This window comes from Anoplopoma fimbria, chromosome 18 (assembly GCF_027596085.1).
Source record: "Anoplopoma fimbria isolate UVic2021 breed Golden Eagle Sablefish chromosome 18, Afim_UVic_2022, whole genome shotgun sequence".
Lineage (NCBI taxonomy): Eukaryota > Metazoa > Chordata > Actinopteri > Perciformes > Anoplopomatidae > Anoplopoma > Anoplopoma fimbria.
The window spans coordinates 3,844,626-3,861,600 of NC_072466.1; the positions used below are offsets into that span (position 1 = coordinate 3,844,626).

At 41.6% G+C, this 16,975-nt stretch overlaps 1 protein-coding gene across 1 annotated transcript in view; it reads right to left on the minus strand.

Moving 5' to 3' along the window:
• phip (pleckstrin homology domain interacting protein) overlaps positions 1 to 16,534 on the minus strand; it is a 35,149-nt gene extending 18,615 nt beyond the window's left edge. The window contains 16 exon segments of the mRNA XM_054618044.1: positions 109 to 237; positions 2,154 to 2,288; positions 3,163 to 3,319; positions 4,030 to 4,128; positions 4,824 to 4,864; positions 5,339 to 5,439; positions 5,854 to 5,924; positions 6,324 to 6,424; positions 7,206 to 7,427; positions 10,616 to 10,776; positions 11,743 to 11,841; positions 12,114 to 12,264; positions 15,707 to 15,766; positions 15,927 to 15,956; positions 16,043 to 16,101; positions 16,209 to 16,534. Coding sequence (XP_054474019.1) covers positions 109 to 237; positions 2,154 to 2,288; positions 3,163 to 3,319; positions 4,030 to 4,128; positions 4,824 to 4,864; positions 5,339 to 5,439; positions 5,854 to 5,924; positions 6,324 to 6,424; positions 7,206 to 7,427; positions 10,616 to 10,776; positions 11,743 to 11,841; positions 12,114 to 12,264; positions 15,707 to 15,766; positions 15,927 to 15,956; positions 16,043 to 16,101; positions 16,209 to 16,248 — 1,656 coding nt within the window. The 5' untranslated portion in view covers positions 16,249 to 16,534.
• Between the last annotated feature and the right edge of the window lie 441 nt (positions 16,535 to 16,975).

Consider the following 16,975-nt stretch of genomic DNA (forward strand, 5'->3'; position numbering starts at 1 on the left):
AATATATATAACACACTAAAGAAGAGGGAAAAAGTGGAAAAGCATAATAGGGCCACTTTAAGTGTCAGGTCTGTGTATAAATATTAAAGGTGAGCCTGTTTTCGTTACCTTGTCGTACTTGCTGCTGGAGCCGAAGCCGAAGATGAGCAGATGTCCGTGGGAGTCGGTGGCCGCGAAATGCTGCCCATCTGGACTACATTTGCAGTCGAACAACGCCCCGTGCCCTTGGCCCTCGATCTATTCACACAGAGAGAGAAAGAGAGAGAGAGAGATGGGGAAATAGGTGCACACTGTAAATCACAGTATTACAATACCAAGGGGAATACAGAGCAGCTGTAGCGGTTGTATGTCGTCTACGCAATCAACTCAAAGTGTCTAGTAAACAAGATCAAATGCATGAGACACGTGTATGGAACTTACAAGTGTTGAGCTACAACATGTTACCTAAATAATAAATGGGAAAAAGCTATAAGAGCGATAACATCCATAATTACACAACCTGAAACTTCATCACCAGAAAATATACATAACCCCTCACTGTTCTGACGGGCCGCCAACAGTTTGTTCAGCAGGCATTCCTTCGCTCTCACAAAAGCTCCATTCAATCACAAGATGAAAACATTTCTTAAGAGGTTTCTTTTTTTTTTTTTTTATCTCTTTGTCCCTTGTTTAGTTAAAAAAAAAAAAAAAAAAAAAAAAAAAAAAAAAAAAAAAAAAAAAAAAGCCTCTGCCAAAGCACTAAACTCAGATGAACTCGAAGGAGCACTGAACTTTCAATCATCTTCCACTTTGGTGCATTCAGGAAAAGCTGCTTGTGCTTTTAGTCGTCTGGAGGGTCAGGCACCTCTAGAGGCTGCTGAATGGTGGTGTTAAAAGTTCACGTAGTAGCGGCACCGATAAAACAATGTTTGAAGAGGACTTGGCGAAGTAAGACTTGACTAAAAAAGTTGACTAAATAGTCAATAAATTCATCCTAAATATCAAATGTCCCATGTCCTTGAATGCATCACTAGTAACAGTCAGACAGTCCGTGTAAACAAATACATTATCATGGAAACAAAAAGGTTAACATTGCAATAAAAAATTTAGTTATTAGAAGTTCAAGATGATAGATTATGGGTCTCAAAGTATGAAAAAATGAATTGTAAGATTTACAATAAACCCTTAAATGCCATTAAAGTATAAGACTTGAGGGGTATCTGAGTTAAACAATCAAGATTAGTTGGTGTTGCAGTACAAAATAAGTCATACAAAAAAAAAGTGAGATTCATGCTAGCAGTGCGTCTCAGCTTGAACTGGTTTCAATGCTTAATGTCTTCATTAAAGAAGAAAAAAAAGCATTCTTCCTCTTGTAAATGAAAAGTTGACTAAATAATAAATTCATAACTTTCAGATATTTTCCTGCGACAGTGTTATTTGGTCTGTATCTTATGGTATGTAAGCTAACATACCAAGGTTAGCTACCTTTGCACAGACATTGTTGTGTAACTGACATTGCTGAATCATGTTTTCGGATTCCTTCCTGCTTGTGCTTCCTTTAAACTACACCTTAGCATTCACCATTATCCTATAATAACCACACGTGTCCTTGTGTCAACAATGGCCGCCTTTAAGAAACAGCTCCACCGTCTCACTTTAAGTTTCAAACTGAAATTCTGGGGCCTTTTCACGATCACACACTCTGTGTTATCAAACAACACTGTTCCACCGACCAGCACACTGAGTGACTCACTTGTTCTGACACTTTGATTAATGGTTTCCTGGGTAACCATGGAGACACAAGCAGGAAATACAACAGTGGCTACAGTGATTACCGCACTAGGAGAATATGAACGCTGGCATATGCTGACTCCACTTTGCAGTGTGGCGTCATGGTTTAACTCTACCCCTCCATGCATGCCACACGCGGTGCAGAGGTAATGCCAAAGAGAGAGAGAGAGAGAGAAAGCAAGAAGGGGGGAGGAGGGGGGGAGACAAGAAATGACACAGAGAAAAGGAAAGGGAGAGAATGTGTCGTGGGAAAGACGCAAAGAGTTTTGCTGATTCATTACACGAGAAAAACGTTTCGGAAAACACAAGAAAGCACAGCTTCAGTGTGAATGAGAGAGGAGGGAGGGTATCGGGTGAGAGGCTAATGAGAAGGAGAGGCTCACCATGTTGAAATAGGAGCGGATCTTGACTCCTCTGGCGAGGTCCCACACAATGCAGTTCCCATCATGCCCCGCTGAGAAGAGGATTCTTGGGTCAAAGGGGTGTGGCTCCAGGACAAACACTTCATCCTCGTGACCCTGTTATTAAAAACCATGATGATGTCACCCAAAATTACATCTTCACGGTTGTTTGCCTCTGCCCATCAGTCATGTCTGTCCAAAATGTCTTCACTTAACCAATTTATCATAATAAACATTTGTGTGAAATTGTCATAATTAAAAAAAAAAAACAGTGTCCTTTGACCACCAAATTCTAATCAGTTCATCCTGAAGTCTTTGCCAAGTTTGCAGAAGTTCCCATAAGGCCTTCCCAAGATATATTGTGTACAGACAACCCAAAAACATAACGCCTACGGAACAAAAAGTCATCAGTGTCACCTTGTAGGTTTGTTTGTTTTTGCTTATTAATAAATGATGCATACTTTGTGTCTCCAAGGACAAGTTACTGTTGTTGTGAGTGTGTTCAAGGGTATATCGAGTACCCAATTAAAACTCACGTGAAAGATTAAATCAAATTCATATAATATATATTTATTTCATTAACGTCCACATTTACTTTTTGTTTTTCTTTTGGGTTTAAAGGCATTTGCTCTTGAGGCAAACATCAAATGTCCCATGTCCTTGAATGCATCACTAGTTACACTCAGACAGTCCATGCAAACAACTACATTATCATGCAACAAAAAGGTTAGCATTGCATTAAAAATAGAAGTTATTAGATGTTCAGGATGATAAATTATGTTTCTCAAAGGAAGAAAAAATGAATTTCAAGTTATAAGATTTACAATAAACCCTTAAATAGCCATTAAAGTATAAAAAAATAAAAAAAATCAAGTTTAGTTGGTGTTGCAATAAAAAAAGTGCTAAAAAAAGACATTCATGCTTGCATTTACTTTTTATAGTGTGTTATTACACATCCGTCCACGTTTGCATGTGCTTCATCACTACGTACCATCAGGACGTGGACGAGGTTGCCGGTGGTGGAGTTCCACACCTTCAGCGTCAGATTGTTGGCCGCTGTGATCACCATGCCGTCATGGCGATCCCATGCTACCATGGTAACCTTCAGCTTGGTCACCTTGTCTTCCAGCGGAGGAGGGTTGTACTTCCTGAAGGGGAGACGGCGATACATTGATATCATGTTTGGGGCCAATTAAGGACAGTGAGGTCAAAAAACAGTGAACAATTCATCACGAGGCCAAATTCGGCTAATTAATCTAATCTGATTTAACTTGTTTTGTAGTGTTTTTCACTTCTTATCATAATATATATATCATAATATACAACCAAATATGTATTCATTCTCATTGCTGTCTTATGTTTATTCAGGCAATAAGGACTTAAACAGTCAGTGTCATCTCGTTCACAGTTGCCTTCCGTAAATCTATATTCTGTCTGGGAGCCTCTTAATCAATCACTGTGTCACACTTCCTGCCACAGGTGTGACAGTGTTGTTGTTTTTCTTCAACTGAATCATTTGTGTGCTGTAGATTATTCACTCAGAATAAATAAATGAGGTGTGAATAATTGCAAGAAAACGAATTTAGCTGCTGGTACAAAAGGCATTAAGTCTCTTTTAAATAATCCTACATGTATTTTGTTTTATTCTGAACAGTACATAATGTCCACAGGGGATATTCACACACAACAGGTTTAGGACTTTTGTGTCCAACGTGATTGATTCTTTTCAAATTTAGATTGACATCGCCGCGGGATCATCCCAACCCACCACTGAGCACAGCGGCGCTGGTGGTAAAAACTGGACTTTGACAGACACACACATAAACACACACACACACACACACATAAAAACACATACCCAGGTAGTTTGGTCTGCATGTCCAGCAGAATGCTCCTCCAGCCCTGAGGCTGCAGCTGCCAGATCCTGGCTGTACCATCCCTGCTGCCGCTTACGAACCTACAACACACACACACACACACACACACACACACACACACACACACACACACACACACACACACACACACACACACACACACACACACACACACACACACACACACACACACACACACACACACACACACACACACACACACACACACACACACACACAGATTTGTCAACACAGATTCATGCAGCCGCTAAAATGTAAAGATAACACTTGGTTCTATTTCAGCTATCTGCAATATAATGAACGCTTTCATCTCTGCACAGCATGATACACTAATTGTATGTACCCCCCCCCACCACCATCACCACTCCTTCTCCTCCACCACTCCTTCTTGCATAGACAGTCTACCTCCCTCACTGCTGAGATTACAGAAACCCAGGGGAATTACAGCTGAGCTTGTTTTTCTGCAAACTCCACATAGGCACACACGATGTAACACTCAGAGAGAGTGCATAATATGTGCAAGAGTATGTGTGTGTCCGTGTGTGTGTGTGTGTGTGTGTGTGTGAGGGGATGTGTATTAGAGCGGCGAGTATCAGATTGTAAGTAAAGATGCTTTTTTTCTGCTGACACCATCAAGTCACATTACAACACCCAGAGGTTCCATACAAACAAACAGCGCTGCACACACAAAAATGAAACGCACTTATTATGTAGCTCATGCACACGCACACACACACCAAGTACGCAGACCTACCTGTCACTGCAATGTGAGAACTGGATGCTGTCAACTTTGTCCTGGGTGAGAAAAATGAAGAAGTAAAGTCAAACCAACGCAGTGAGTAACAAGCATTTTCTCTGGTAGTCGTCCAATTCATGACAAACCCAACAAAAAAATAGCTTATTCATGCATCTTACTGTCTTCCTCGGTCGATGGAGTTTGCTCAGTTGTCATGGAGAATTACGACCAGTCTCTCTATTAGAACACCAACAATCCCCAAGACAACTGAGCAAGTCCATCTGCTGAGGAAGTCCATGAGATACAGTCGAAAGCTCCGAGGAGGAAAAGCAAGTAAGTGGACCTTGAGTTCATTGTTTTTTTTGTCATACTACTGTTTCCAAAGTCAAGAATTGTCTCAGCTTAAACTTGTTGATTAATAAGTCAAAACTATGTACAATTAGTGTGTTACTTTGAAGCCCTAGTGTTTGTAAAAAATAAATTAATTAAAAAAATAATTAAAAAAAAAAAAAAAAAAGAATATGTTGACTCACTGTGTGGGACTCAAGTTCAGAGATCTTCTCTGGTTGGCCTAACCCGAAGTAGTACACTCTGATGATGTGATCCGTGCTTCCTGTGGACAGGAACATACCACCTGGACACACACACACACACACACACACACACACACACACACACACACACACACACACACACACACACACACACACACACACACACACACACACACACACACACACACACACACACGGTCAGAAAAACAAAATGCATACATTCTAAATACTTAAAAACATAACAAGTTTAGCAAAAAAGTAATGTATCAAACTGTGGTTAAACCAAAATATTTATTGTGTTTGTAAGTGCAAACGTTGCGCAAAAGAAACTTGAGACATGTTTTGTGAGAAGCAGCAGGCCCACTTGAGTACGGCTGTCTGCTGTGTTAGCTCTTCAGTTAATTTGGGCTAATTGTGCGCCATTTTTATTTTCCCAGATCTGCTGCCATCTCCCCTCCCGTGGTTTTGACCAATCAAAAGTGAGATGTGCTCACCGGCGCTGAAGGAGGAGCAGATCATCTGGACTCCAGGTCTGGAGCGCTCCGTGAATTTACTGGGCCTCTGACTGGAAACAAAAGGAAAAACAGAAATAGATATTGACTGAACAACCAATTATTTTATTTTTTCACAGGTTCTACAGTTGTGTATTTCAGCTGTATTTTGCTTCCTTTACACGTTGTTATACTTGAGCAGGCACATTCAGTGACGTGAATTTCAATTTACGAAGCATTAAAGAAAATGGAAGTTGAAATTGACGGTAGCCATTAAAAAAAAGTGACAAATCAGACCCTAAATCATCATAATTAGAACCACACTGTCATAAATTACCATTCAATAACAAAACCCAGTTAACTAATATTTTCACTATGTGACAAACAAACACATACAAGACTAAAATAATGTCTTTTTAGCAGAATGAAGGTGTGAACGGAGCTGTGTGTACGTGTGCGTCTGTGCTCCTCACCCAAACTTGAGTGTGCGTGCGTCCCACTGCCAGAAGCAGATGGTGCCGTCGGCTCCGGTGGAGGACAGGTAGCGCTTTGAGCCGCAACAGAGAGGGGAGAACTGCAAAAGACGACCAATTAGAGGTTAGTATGGGCGATAAACAAGACGCTGTTTACACTACAGCAAAAAGAAAAGGACGATTAACCTGCATGAGCTTAAAAAGCATCCAGCCTTTAAACTTAAAACACATATATACACGTACATAAATATGCAAATGAAACGGCTAACATAGAGGCCATCCCAAACACTGTGTACGGTCAAACATTTCAGAATGTTCTGTTTTCTTCTCTCGCTGACATCACTGTTGTCCTAAAAATGATTCATAAACCTATGAATGAGTCACACCGTTGATCTGGATGACCTCTGGATGACCTCTTTTACAATGAACATGGGCACTGTAGTTTATTTTGAATAAATCCCACTTTAACTGCTACACATACCCCATCATACTTAAAGAAAATCACTTTTTACTCTTGTTTGAGTGACGTTTGCTAAAAGAAACGTCAATGCCCAGCTGTTTCAGAAAAAGAAAAAAAAGGTAATTCATGTCTTCAGAAGGAACAAACAGCTTGAGGCTGAATGCCCTCGGTCTGTAACAGCTGCTTTTTCCTTCAACAAAAGGCCCCATTATGCAAATTTCTGATTGTAAAAAATGAGTCTGCTGCTCACGACACCAAATCAATACTGACTTGAGTTTTTTTTACATATTGGATATCAGCCAGTCGTGCTGTATTCAGCCCATATGTCAGAAGTTTCTTCTCAAACTCATCTACTAAACATGTAAAACCCGTTGATTGTTTTAATGGCTTTTATGAGAAAACATAAATGTCCGTCGTCCTACCTGCAGCGAGGTGATGGAGGCGGCGTGTCCCTCCAGGACGGCCAGAGGGGCGCAGGTCTGTAAGCACCACACCCGGATGGTCTTGTCACAGGACCCGGCGGCGATCATGGTGTTCTCGTAGCTGACGGCCATGTCGGAGATCTCGGCGGCGTGGCCTCGCAGCGTCGCCAGCAGACGGCCGTCGTCCGTTCCCCAGATCTTCACCAGGCAGTCGTCTGAGCCCTGAGAACGGGAAGAAAGGGAACACCGGTACGGCTGTCAGACAGGAGGGGGGTATCTCATAAAGTCTGAGAGGCGGCCGCTGCCTCTAGTGAGACAAATTAAACATGTCAAGCTCTAAAAGACTTTTAAAATATATATCTGGGCACACGGCGGCTTGAGACTGTCAGCAGACTGACAAACTGGGAACACAAACAGAGAGAGGGAACGAGCGTCTTGGGACGCAGAAAATAGCGGTGAATAATCTGCAGTGTGTTTAAAAGTGACAACGAACATTTCAAGGCACTTGATTGTAATTTGCAAGAGTGCATTTCAACACTGCAGCTGTCCTGCAAACACCACTTCTAAGGCTGTCCTCGTCTCTGTCGACCATCACTCATACAACTAGTCGATTAGCTGATTTAACCAACTTTAGGTCTGGCGTTTACCAGAGATATGCTCATAAATGTCATGTAATTTCGCATGAAAAAGCATCAAAACATGACTAAACTTCTAACGAAATCTTAGTCGAATAAGGCCAAAATAAGCGATTAATTAACGAATTGATTAAGGGGGGGCAGTCCTAATCATTTTATATATGCTAAACAATAAGTACACCAAGTACTGACCCTTTTTGTATGCTTTCTATTGGTTAAACTATGTCCATCTGCACAGTAAGCCAATTATTGAATAATTCATATAAATGTGTGTTATTGAGGAAAAAGGGCTGTAGATGTTTATGGTTATTAACAATGATGGGGTCACAGTTTGCAGGTAAATCTATTGAATATCACGTGACACGCCGTTTGAACACAAGGGATGGGAAAAACAAACACATAGTTCAGAACTGGGATTTTTCCCATGGCTGTGAGACAGACCGTCCTGTTCCAGAGAAGACACAGTAAGCTACTATGAGGAAGCCCTCGCACTATAATAATCATTATGAGTATTAAATTCTAATCTTTGCAAGCTAAGAAAGCAAAACAAAAGTAAATGCTTAAAAGAAAAAAGAAAAAGCCCATAATAATGAATAATCCATAATCCATTAACTCAAACCCAAAAAGATATTTGGTTGCCTAGAGGCAGCCGCTTAGGAGTCTTTCTAGTCTGGACTGGAAATGCACGACCCTTAATCAAGACATGAAAACAGTCTGCAGGGACTCAATGTATCTGGCTGTGCTCCAGCTCGTAGGGGGTGAAAGGGTTTGTGATTCAACACGTTGCCAGACCCATCTGTGCCTTGATTACCAACTCAAAAATAATGTTCCGAACCAACAGGTAACCAGCGTCAAGATTCAAAAAACACAGCGTGACATGATCTGACGTCTTGATTCTTGTTTGTGTGATTTATACGAGTAGGAATTAAATAAGTGACTTGTTTTAAAAAAAAGGTGGAAATACACAAAGACACATCAGTAAATGTAAAGTTAGGAATAAAAGCCAATTTACAAAATGTGGTTGCAAATACCTAATTATCAGGTTTGCATAACCACCAGACGGATTAGTTACAGAACATGGCGGCAAATCCATCCTTTTTATATCTGGAAAGTATTTGAAATGACAGGCCACGCTGTCAGCATTAGTGTAGCTTTTTGGAGGAAATGTGAGATAAAAAAAAACACCAACCCCCCTCTTTGTGAATAAATCATAATCAGTCGCTCCATCAGCATCACAGGCAGAGCGGAGTCTGACTGGAGCTGTTATTTTATGTGGACTGATGAAAACAGCGGGCGTTCCCTTAGCGATTTAGAAGGGAAAAAAAAGCTCAAGGACAAAACACGGCTTTGGCAAGATGGGAAGAAAAATAAATGAAATGCACAAATGAGCGGTGCAGTGCAGTGTTTTTGGAGGAAAGAAAACAGAGACTTGATGCAAACTTTCCTTGTTGCTCTAGATGTGAAGCTATGTCAGCTGCAGTCGCACGGACAAACAGTGCATAGCAGCGCGTCCAATTTGTCCTCCGCAACGGCCGTGATCATGAGCTTGCAGCCATCTCTACAGCTACGTTACACAAATCAATATATCTGTTGTTTAAGCACCTGCTCATTGATCCCAAAATGATAGCAGTAAATATTTAGGCTAAATAGAATAATCAATCAATCAATCTGTCCTCCGCTGCAGCAAAGTCTGGAGTGAAAAAAAGCACAGAAGAGAGATCTAAATATAAGAAAATATATAAATAAAAATGATCTTCTGATGAAAACGAGACAGCGGGAGAGAGAGAGAGAGAGAGAGAGAAGCCGTGAGGAAAAAGGGAGAAGGAGGAAAGTGAGGAAGACCTAGAACGAATTTTAATTCTGGCACTTAGCCAGCGCCTCAGAGGAAACATTTTCTCCAGTTATGATGAGAAATGGCAAGAGGGGGGGGGGGGGGGACAGGAGAGAGGGAGGGAGGGAGGGAAAGGAACAAAGGAGGGGCAGTGCAGGATGAGAGACGTGGGGGAGAAAAAGAAGGAGAGAGAGAGTGTAAGAACTGTGGAAAGAGAGATAACAGGAGGAAGAAAAAAAAAAAAAAAAAAGAGATGTAGGGAGTCAATCTAACCCCCCCCCCCTCCTCCTCCTCCTCCCTCCTTCTCAACAGCACAGCCATTTTTAGAGATTTAAGAAGTGAAAGCTGAAAATGGTGAGCAGCAGCAGGCAGAGTGAAGACCGGAGGATCGCAAACAGGCGGACGGCGACATTAAAGCAACGTTATCTCAGTCCACCATTCAATATTCAACACGACGCCCACGATGCATCCCTAAACCAACCATGTGGAGAGAAAAGGGAAGCTGATGCAACATGTGTGTACAAAGGGGCATTCAGAGGGCAAAGGTCAACGACCTCCTTTAGAAGAGATCTAGGGAATTCCTTGTTTCCCTTCTTTAAAAAAACGATAATAACTATGCATCATGATGAAGATGTGCGAGTTTTGCTCCCCTGCTGGCTTTGAGTCATTCAGTGAAAGCAACGTCACAGGAAGGTAAACAGTAATTACATCCTATTTCAGACCTTTGGACATCTTTGAAACAATCAAACACAATACACAGCACACAAGAGGAGACTGGAAACAGACACCAGAGAACGACAATGAACACTGAAATCACTTTGAAAAGGCTCATTGAACAAAAACGCACCCAGAGAGCGTCACAAGCAGCGAGATGTACACCAAGCCGAGGTCACCACACACACACACACACGCACACGCACACACACAAACTTCGCCGGCCTCACCGTGAAGATGCGCCGCCCCGTCCTGTCGAAGGTGACGCAGTACACGGACGACAGGTGTCCCAGGATCCTCTTGTGCATCTTCATGTGCAGGTACACCACCGTGGGCACAAGGTGACGGAGGCGGTAGGAGCCGTTGAGTCGGCGGCCGAAGCTCGTCTCGACTGGATTGGCGAGAAAAAAAAAAAAAAAAAGACGGGAGGACATCGTCATTATATGCAAAGAAATCAAAATCAATGAAAACCCACTCATTTAATAATAATAATAATAATTAAAAAAAAAAAAAGAGCATGGGAGTCGGCCACAGCAGTGGGTAACCCTGTGCAGATCAATAACACCAGCGCTGTTTAATGCTACCGACAGTCAAGACCTTGGTGAGCAATGATGGAGTGTAGAATGTAAGATCTGACTCATGGACTGGAGATCAAAAGGCACAAACAAAAGAGTGCTTTCTGCTAAAATCAGAATCAGCTTTATTGGCCATGTATGCGTACGAATTTGACTCCGGTTACTTGCGCTCACTAGTACACAGAAACAAGACAAATAAACAAAGAAATCAAGGAGGTCCAAGAAGAAATACAGGATAACCAGCGTCAAGATGCAAAAAACACAGCGTGACATGATCTCACATAACATGAGATAAGATAATCCTTTATTAGTCCCATACGTCTTGATTCTTGTTTGGTTTTTTGGATTTATACAAGTAGGAATTAAATAAGTGACTTAGTAGAAAAACACAAAGCCACATCAGTAAATGAGGATAAAGGATAATTTACAAATTGTGGTTGCAAATACCTAATTATCAAGTTTGCATATCAGACAGACGGATTAGTTACAGAACATGGCAACACATCAATCCTTTTATATCTGGAAGGTTTTTTATGAGACAGGCCACGCTGTCAGCATTAGTGTAGATTTTGGAGGAAATGTGAGATAAAAAAAAAAAACATCAACCCCCCTCTTTGTGAATAAATCATTAAATATTAACTATTTTGTACAAAATGCTAAAGTATATATATGAAGATAAAAACACAAAAAAACAACGACAATGACGTGTAGGTAAAAGTGCAAATATGCAGAGTGCAAGGCTGTCTGAAAAAAAAAAAAAAAAAAAGTGTTTTTGTCTTTACCAATATTGGGTGGGCTCCCGTAGATAACAGGGGGCTCCGGCGGTCGTCCACAGTGCAGAGCAGCCAGCGCCGAGCCCTTCCACACCACATGCTTGCAGCCTGGAGGGGAAAAAAAAACCACAAAAGAGACGCACAAATTATACAGTTTGTATTGTGTCCGGTTTGTGTGAGCTTGTTCAGCGTGCATGCTCTTTCATTTGCATAATAAGAACACTAAATAGGTTCCGTTGAAGCCTGGAGTGTGTGCTTGTTGCATAAGTGTACGTAAGAAGTCATTTGTGTGTGTGTGTGTGTGTGTGTGTGTGTGTGTGTGTGTGTGTGTGTGTGTGTGTGTGTGTGTGTGTGTGTGTGTGTGTGGCACATCCACTCACTCTTGGTGGTGCGGAGGAGATTCTGCCGGCCGGCCCCCAGCAGGCTGCTGAGTCCTGGCACGCTGGCGGGGACCTCCGTCTCCAGCAGGGGACAAACTCTGGAGCAGACCTGCAGCAGGTGGTCTGGACTGATGTGCCGGTATAGCTTCACCTTTAACAAACACACACACACACACACAGACAGACAGACATTTAGCTTGTTTTCAGATTGGTAAATGACAAAACAGGGTTAAAAGTGAAACTGTAAGAAATGTGTTTATGCTACTTTGTTGTCAAATCTGTAATAACTCTACATTTGTTGTTGCAACGATAAGACAAACCTCTCTAGAAAGATTAACGTGGTACCACTTCATTACACCAAAAGCTAATAATAAAAAGAAAAACATTTTCAGTAGGTACTTACTCTATTCCAAAAAAAAACAACACTAGCTGTAAAATAAAAATGGGGATAATTAAATATTTACAAGCTGTACTTTGGCCTGTAGAAGAAAAAGGTTCACTCTGGGACTTCATTTCCATTTAGTTTCAAAGTCTAAAGCACACGCACAAAAAAATAATCTATTTTCAGCAGAATAAGGAGAAGTGAAAACAAGGTTACTACTCTGAACGCCTGCTGGTTTGCAGAGAATTTTAAACGTAAAAGGTGGCCTTTCAAAAAAATAAAATAATAATCCTCTGAGGCTTTTAATAGAAATAAACAGAGTACGGCTAATAGGGACAAAATAAATAAAATAACCTTTTTTAATTGAATGACATTCAATTCACAAACTGCAATTAAAACCATCCTTTCAAATACACGACAAGCACTCTGACATGATGATTAATTATTAAACATCTTCATCACAAAATAAAGAAAGACAGAACGGCGTCTGTAACTAAATTAATTCTGAGATTCAGTTTAAATGTTTGTCTTATTAATGGATACAGTTCAGATCCAGTGTAGTAGGATAAAACAGCGGGGGGGGGGGGGGCAACACGAGCATGAAGCAGAAAGAGAGACACACTGTTATGAAATGAGTGTGTCTACGATTCCACCAACACAACACACACACACACACACACACACACACACACACACACACACACACACACACACACACAGGGCCTCCGTCTGAAGAAACACACACACACACACACACACCAGAAGAAACACACACACACTCCAGAGCGAAATAGCAGCGATAAACTAAAATGATGAGCGTCATAAACCTTCAACATGCAGCACTGTGTTTTAAATGCATCGGGTTAAAAATCAGACGTGCAGTAATCAGCTTTTGTTTCACACACACACACACACACACACACACACACACACACACACACACACACACACACACACACACACACACACACACACACACACACACACACACACATTTAAATATCTGAACGAGGTCAAATGAGCCAGACATTAAACAATTACTCCACTCACATATTCTTTTTTTTTTTTTTTTACCTCCATTCCTTTATCTGAACACAGACAGTAACACTTATTCTATGTCTCTCACACACACACACACACACACACACACACACACACACACACACACACACACACACACACACACACACACACAATGACCCCTTAATTGCTTTCAACATCGCTGCTGGTTCAGAGACGTGATCAGTGTTTCTAAGCACATATCAGCCCACGAGCCCATCTCAGGTCCAAGCAGAGATCCACGACACACACACACACACACACACACACACACACACACACACACACACACACACACACACACACACACACACACACACTAGCTTCTTAAGGGTAATGGATAACATCCCCCTCAGTCACAACAGCACCACCAGAAAGCACATGGCCCTAAAGGCATGACTCCAATATAACTACTGTGCAATAATCATATTACACATCAATACACTGCTATATAAAAATAAATAGCACTTAATTCAAAATATTACTCCCTTTCGAAATATAGCTCTTATAATTAAAAAAAACACATCCATTGTTCAATTTCAACATTTAGATAATAAAATAAATGAATTGAAATTTTTTTTTTGAAAATGTATAAAATGATGTGAAAATGGTTAAAATGATAAAAGGCTGCTAATTGAATACAAAAGCAGGTTAAATATATGTTGAAACTGTGTTCCTGATCAATTCCATGTGCAAAATTTAAATAATAACACGTCTAATTAATCCGCCTTAATTAATAAGCCTCAATTAATATCATTAATTACTACAATATCATAGAAGACAACGTTGATATCCCCCCTCCATCCTCCATGTACCAACCCAGACATCAAGCTCTACAACCGGACTAAACGTCTCCAAACACCCCCCCCCCCGATTCTATTTGCTCTAATAATTAAAATACATCCGCAGTATTTTTTTTCTTAAATAGAGGAAATTATGCACAATAGACATGAGGCAGGAGAATGGAAGGAGGAGGAGAGAGAGAGAGAGCCAAGCAGAGAGACTACTGAGCCAAGCAGAGAGAGAGAGAGAGAGAGACAGGCCGAGACACACTATCAATCATGTGTTAAACGTATTAAAACACATCTCTACATCTACTCTCCATGAGATCTGCTCCATCTGTCTTTACGCACCTATCAGCGAGGATAACCCCATCACATGGAGCTGTATCCCGATTAAAATAGGCCCACTGGTCGCTATTTTCTATCTTATATTAAAATAAATATCCAATCAAATTTAAATAGCTAAAAAAAACAAAATAATAGTGCGTGGTTGACACTGTCAGCAAAGGAAACAACACTGTCTGGATGATGGATTCTCTCCACGCCTCCATGCGTAAACCAGCCCAGCCCCCCTCCCTGTTTGTTTACATGACAATTAATCCATCAGCTCCACGTTACCTCTCATCTTCACACAAACTCCTCTTCTTCCTCTTCTTCTTCTTTTACATCCGAGCTCTTGCCACCAATATCCTCTCCCTCCTAACATAAAAACTGCTCTCTCCAAAAAAAAGACTCCACAGCACAACCGTGCAGCCTCACTGAATATATATATATATATATATATATATATACTGTTTATATCCTCCTCAAAAACTCCTCTTTTCTAACTCTTCACCCCCTCCACCCTCCTCCTCCTCCTCCTCCTCCTCCTTGTGTGTTTTTCAAACCCATGCACACAAATGATGGCTCTTGCAGGACAAGAGCGCCTCCATCTCCTCTCCGGATCGTGGCGCAGGGAGTCCCTCCTCCGGATCCTGGCGCTCCTACACCACAACACTCATGACGTATCAACATTTCACACACATTTTCTTTTTTTTTTTTTTCTTCCTCCCCTTCTTCCTCCTCCTCCTCCTCCCCCTCCCTCTCAACAACTATTAAAACCTTTTCGGACATGCATGGCACCAAACCTCTCTGGGACCCCGCAGCTCTCTGTGGCCCCCACCAAAAAAAAAAAAACCCCAAAAAAATGAAATAAAACTACTTTGCAGCCAGCTCTCTGCCATGCAAACTCCTTTTTTTTTTTTTTTTTTAACAGTTTTGTTGTTTTTTTTTTCTTTCCCTTTTACCACCTGATTTAAAAAATTGCGGGAAATTCAATTTTTATTTCGCTCTCTAAAAACTTTTTCCTTCACTTATAGGGCTTCCCTTACCAAATTCTCGTAGGTCCCGGGGTGTTCCTGCCCGGTCCAGTCCAGCCTTATGGGCAGCAGCTGGGGTGGAAACAAAGTATCAACTGTGATCAGTCCAGTCACACATGTATCCAGTGATGATTTGCAACATTAAACGACACATCAGATGTAAAAAAGCACAACCAAAAGGCAACACCACAGCACAGAGGGAAGCATCTCTCTCCCTCTGCTGCCTGCTTACCTCCTTCTCCTCCACCTCCCTTATCAGGGTCTGAAATCAGGATAAAAATAGAAAATTACACCCCATGACAATCACGCACATTGTGAATCAACCTAAAATGCAAAAAAAACACCAACCTCGGCTGCTTTCTGACACGGTCCAGCTTCTAGAAAACGGGCTATTAGGAAGTAGAGTTCTGGTGTTGGTTGGAGGGGAGAAGAGGACGGGAGCTGCGTTAGAAGAGCAACCGAGGCGCATTGGAGAGGGGAGGCTATTACAACATGACATATCTCCTCTACTCACCAGAAGTCAACTGCGCGATGTGTGCACTGTCTGAAGCCATTGTGGTGTTGTTTGCCAGGGCAGCAGCAGAGGGTCTAAGTGGCTGCCCTGTAGCTGTCACTGTTTATCCACCAGGAAGAGGCTGCCTCCATTCAGCCTCGCACACACGGAGTCCCGGCTGCGTTGTGCTCCTCCGCGCGTCCGACAAGTAGTGCGTTGCGTGCGCCTCGTTTTACCCCGCAAAACACCACCTCCACACCTGCTGGGGCAACCCCGACTTTACTACCCCTTGGGAGGTGAATTGAAGCGGCCTTTTGGTTGTTAGTAGAGGCATGTTTGTTGAAATCCCCCTCCCCCTCAACACCAAAAAAACAAAAAAAAACGCAAGCTCTTCTGCGGAAGAATACAAAATGCGTGAGCATGTAGAGGGGAGGTGAAATGGCAGCCTGCTGTAGGAGAGGACACATTGCTGCAGAATGGCATATACCTCGTAGCTAAACGACATTTATCACGTTTTTAGTGATTGCAGGCATATAAATGCATGGTTTAGAATGTGTTGCGGATTGATACGACGCCATTCCTGTCCTATTTTCTTTTACGCATTTGTAGCTGCGGATGTAGAATATGGCTGCCGTGTTTGAAGGGGATTTACAGCCGATGTGATCGTTTTAGTTGTTTTTATTAAATAATACCACCTAGCTGTGTTTGTTTTGTGTGTTTTTTGTTTTTTTTTGTAAATGTTGGCTTGTGATAAATGTGGTTGTTGTGTAACAAGATGTCTGGCTAAC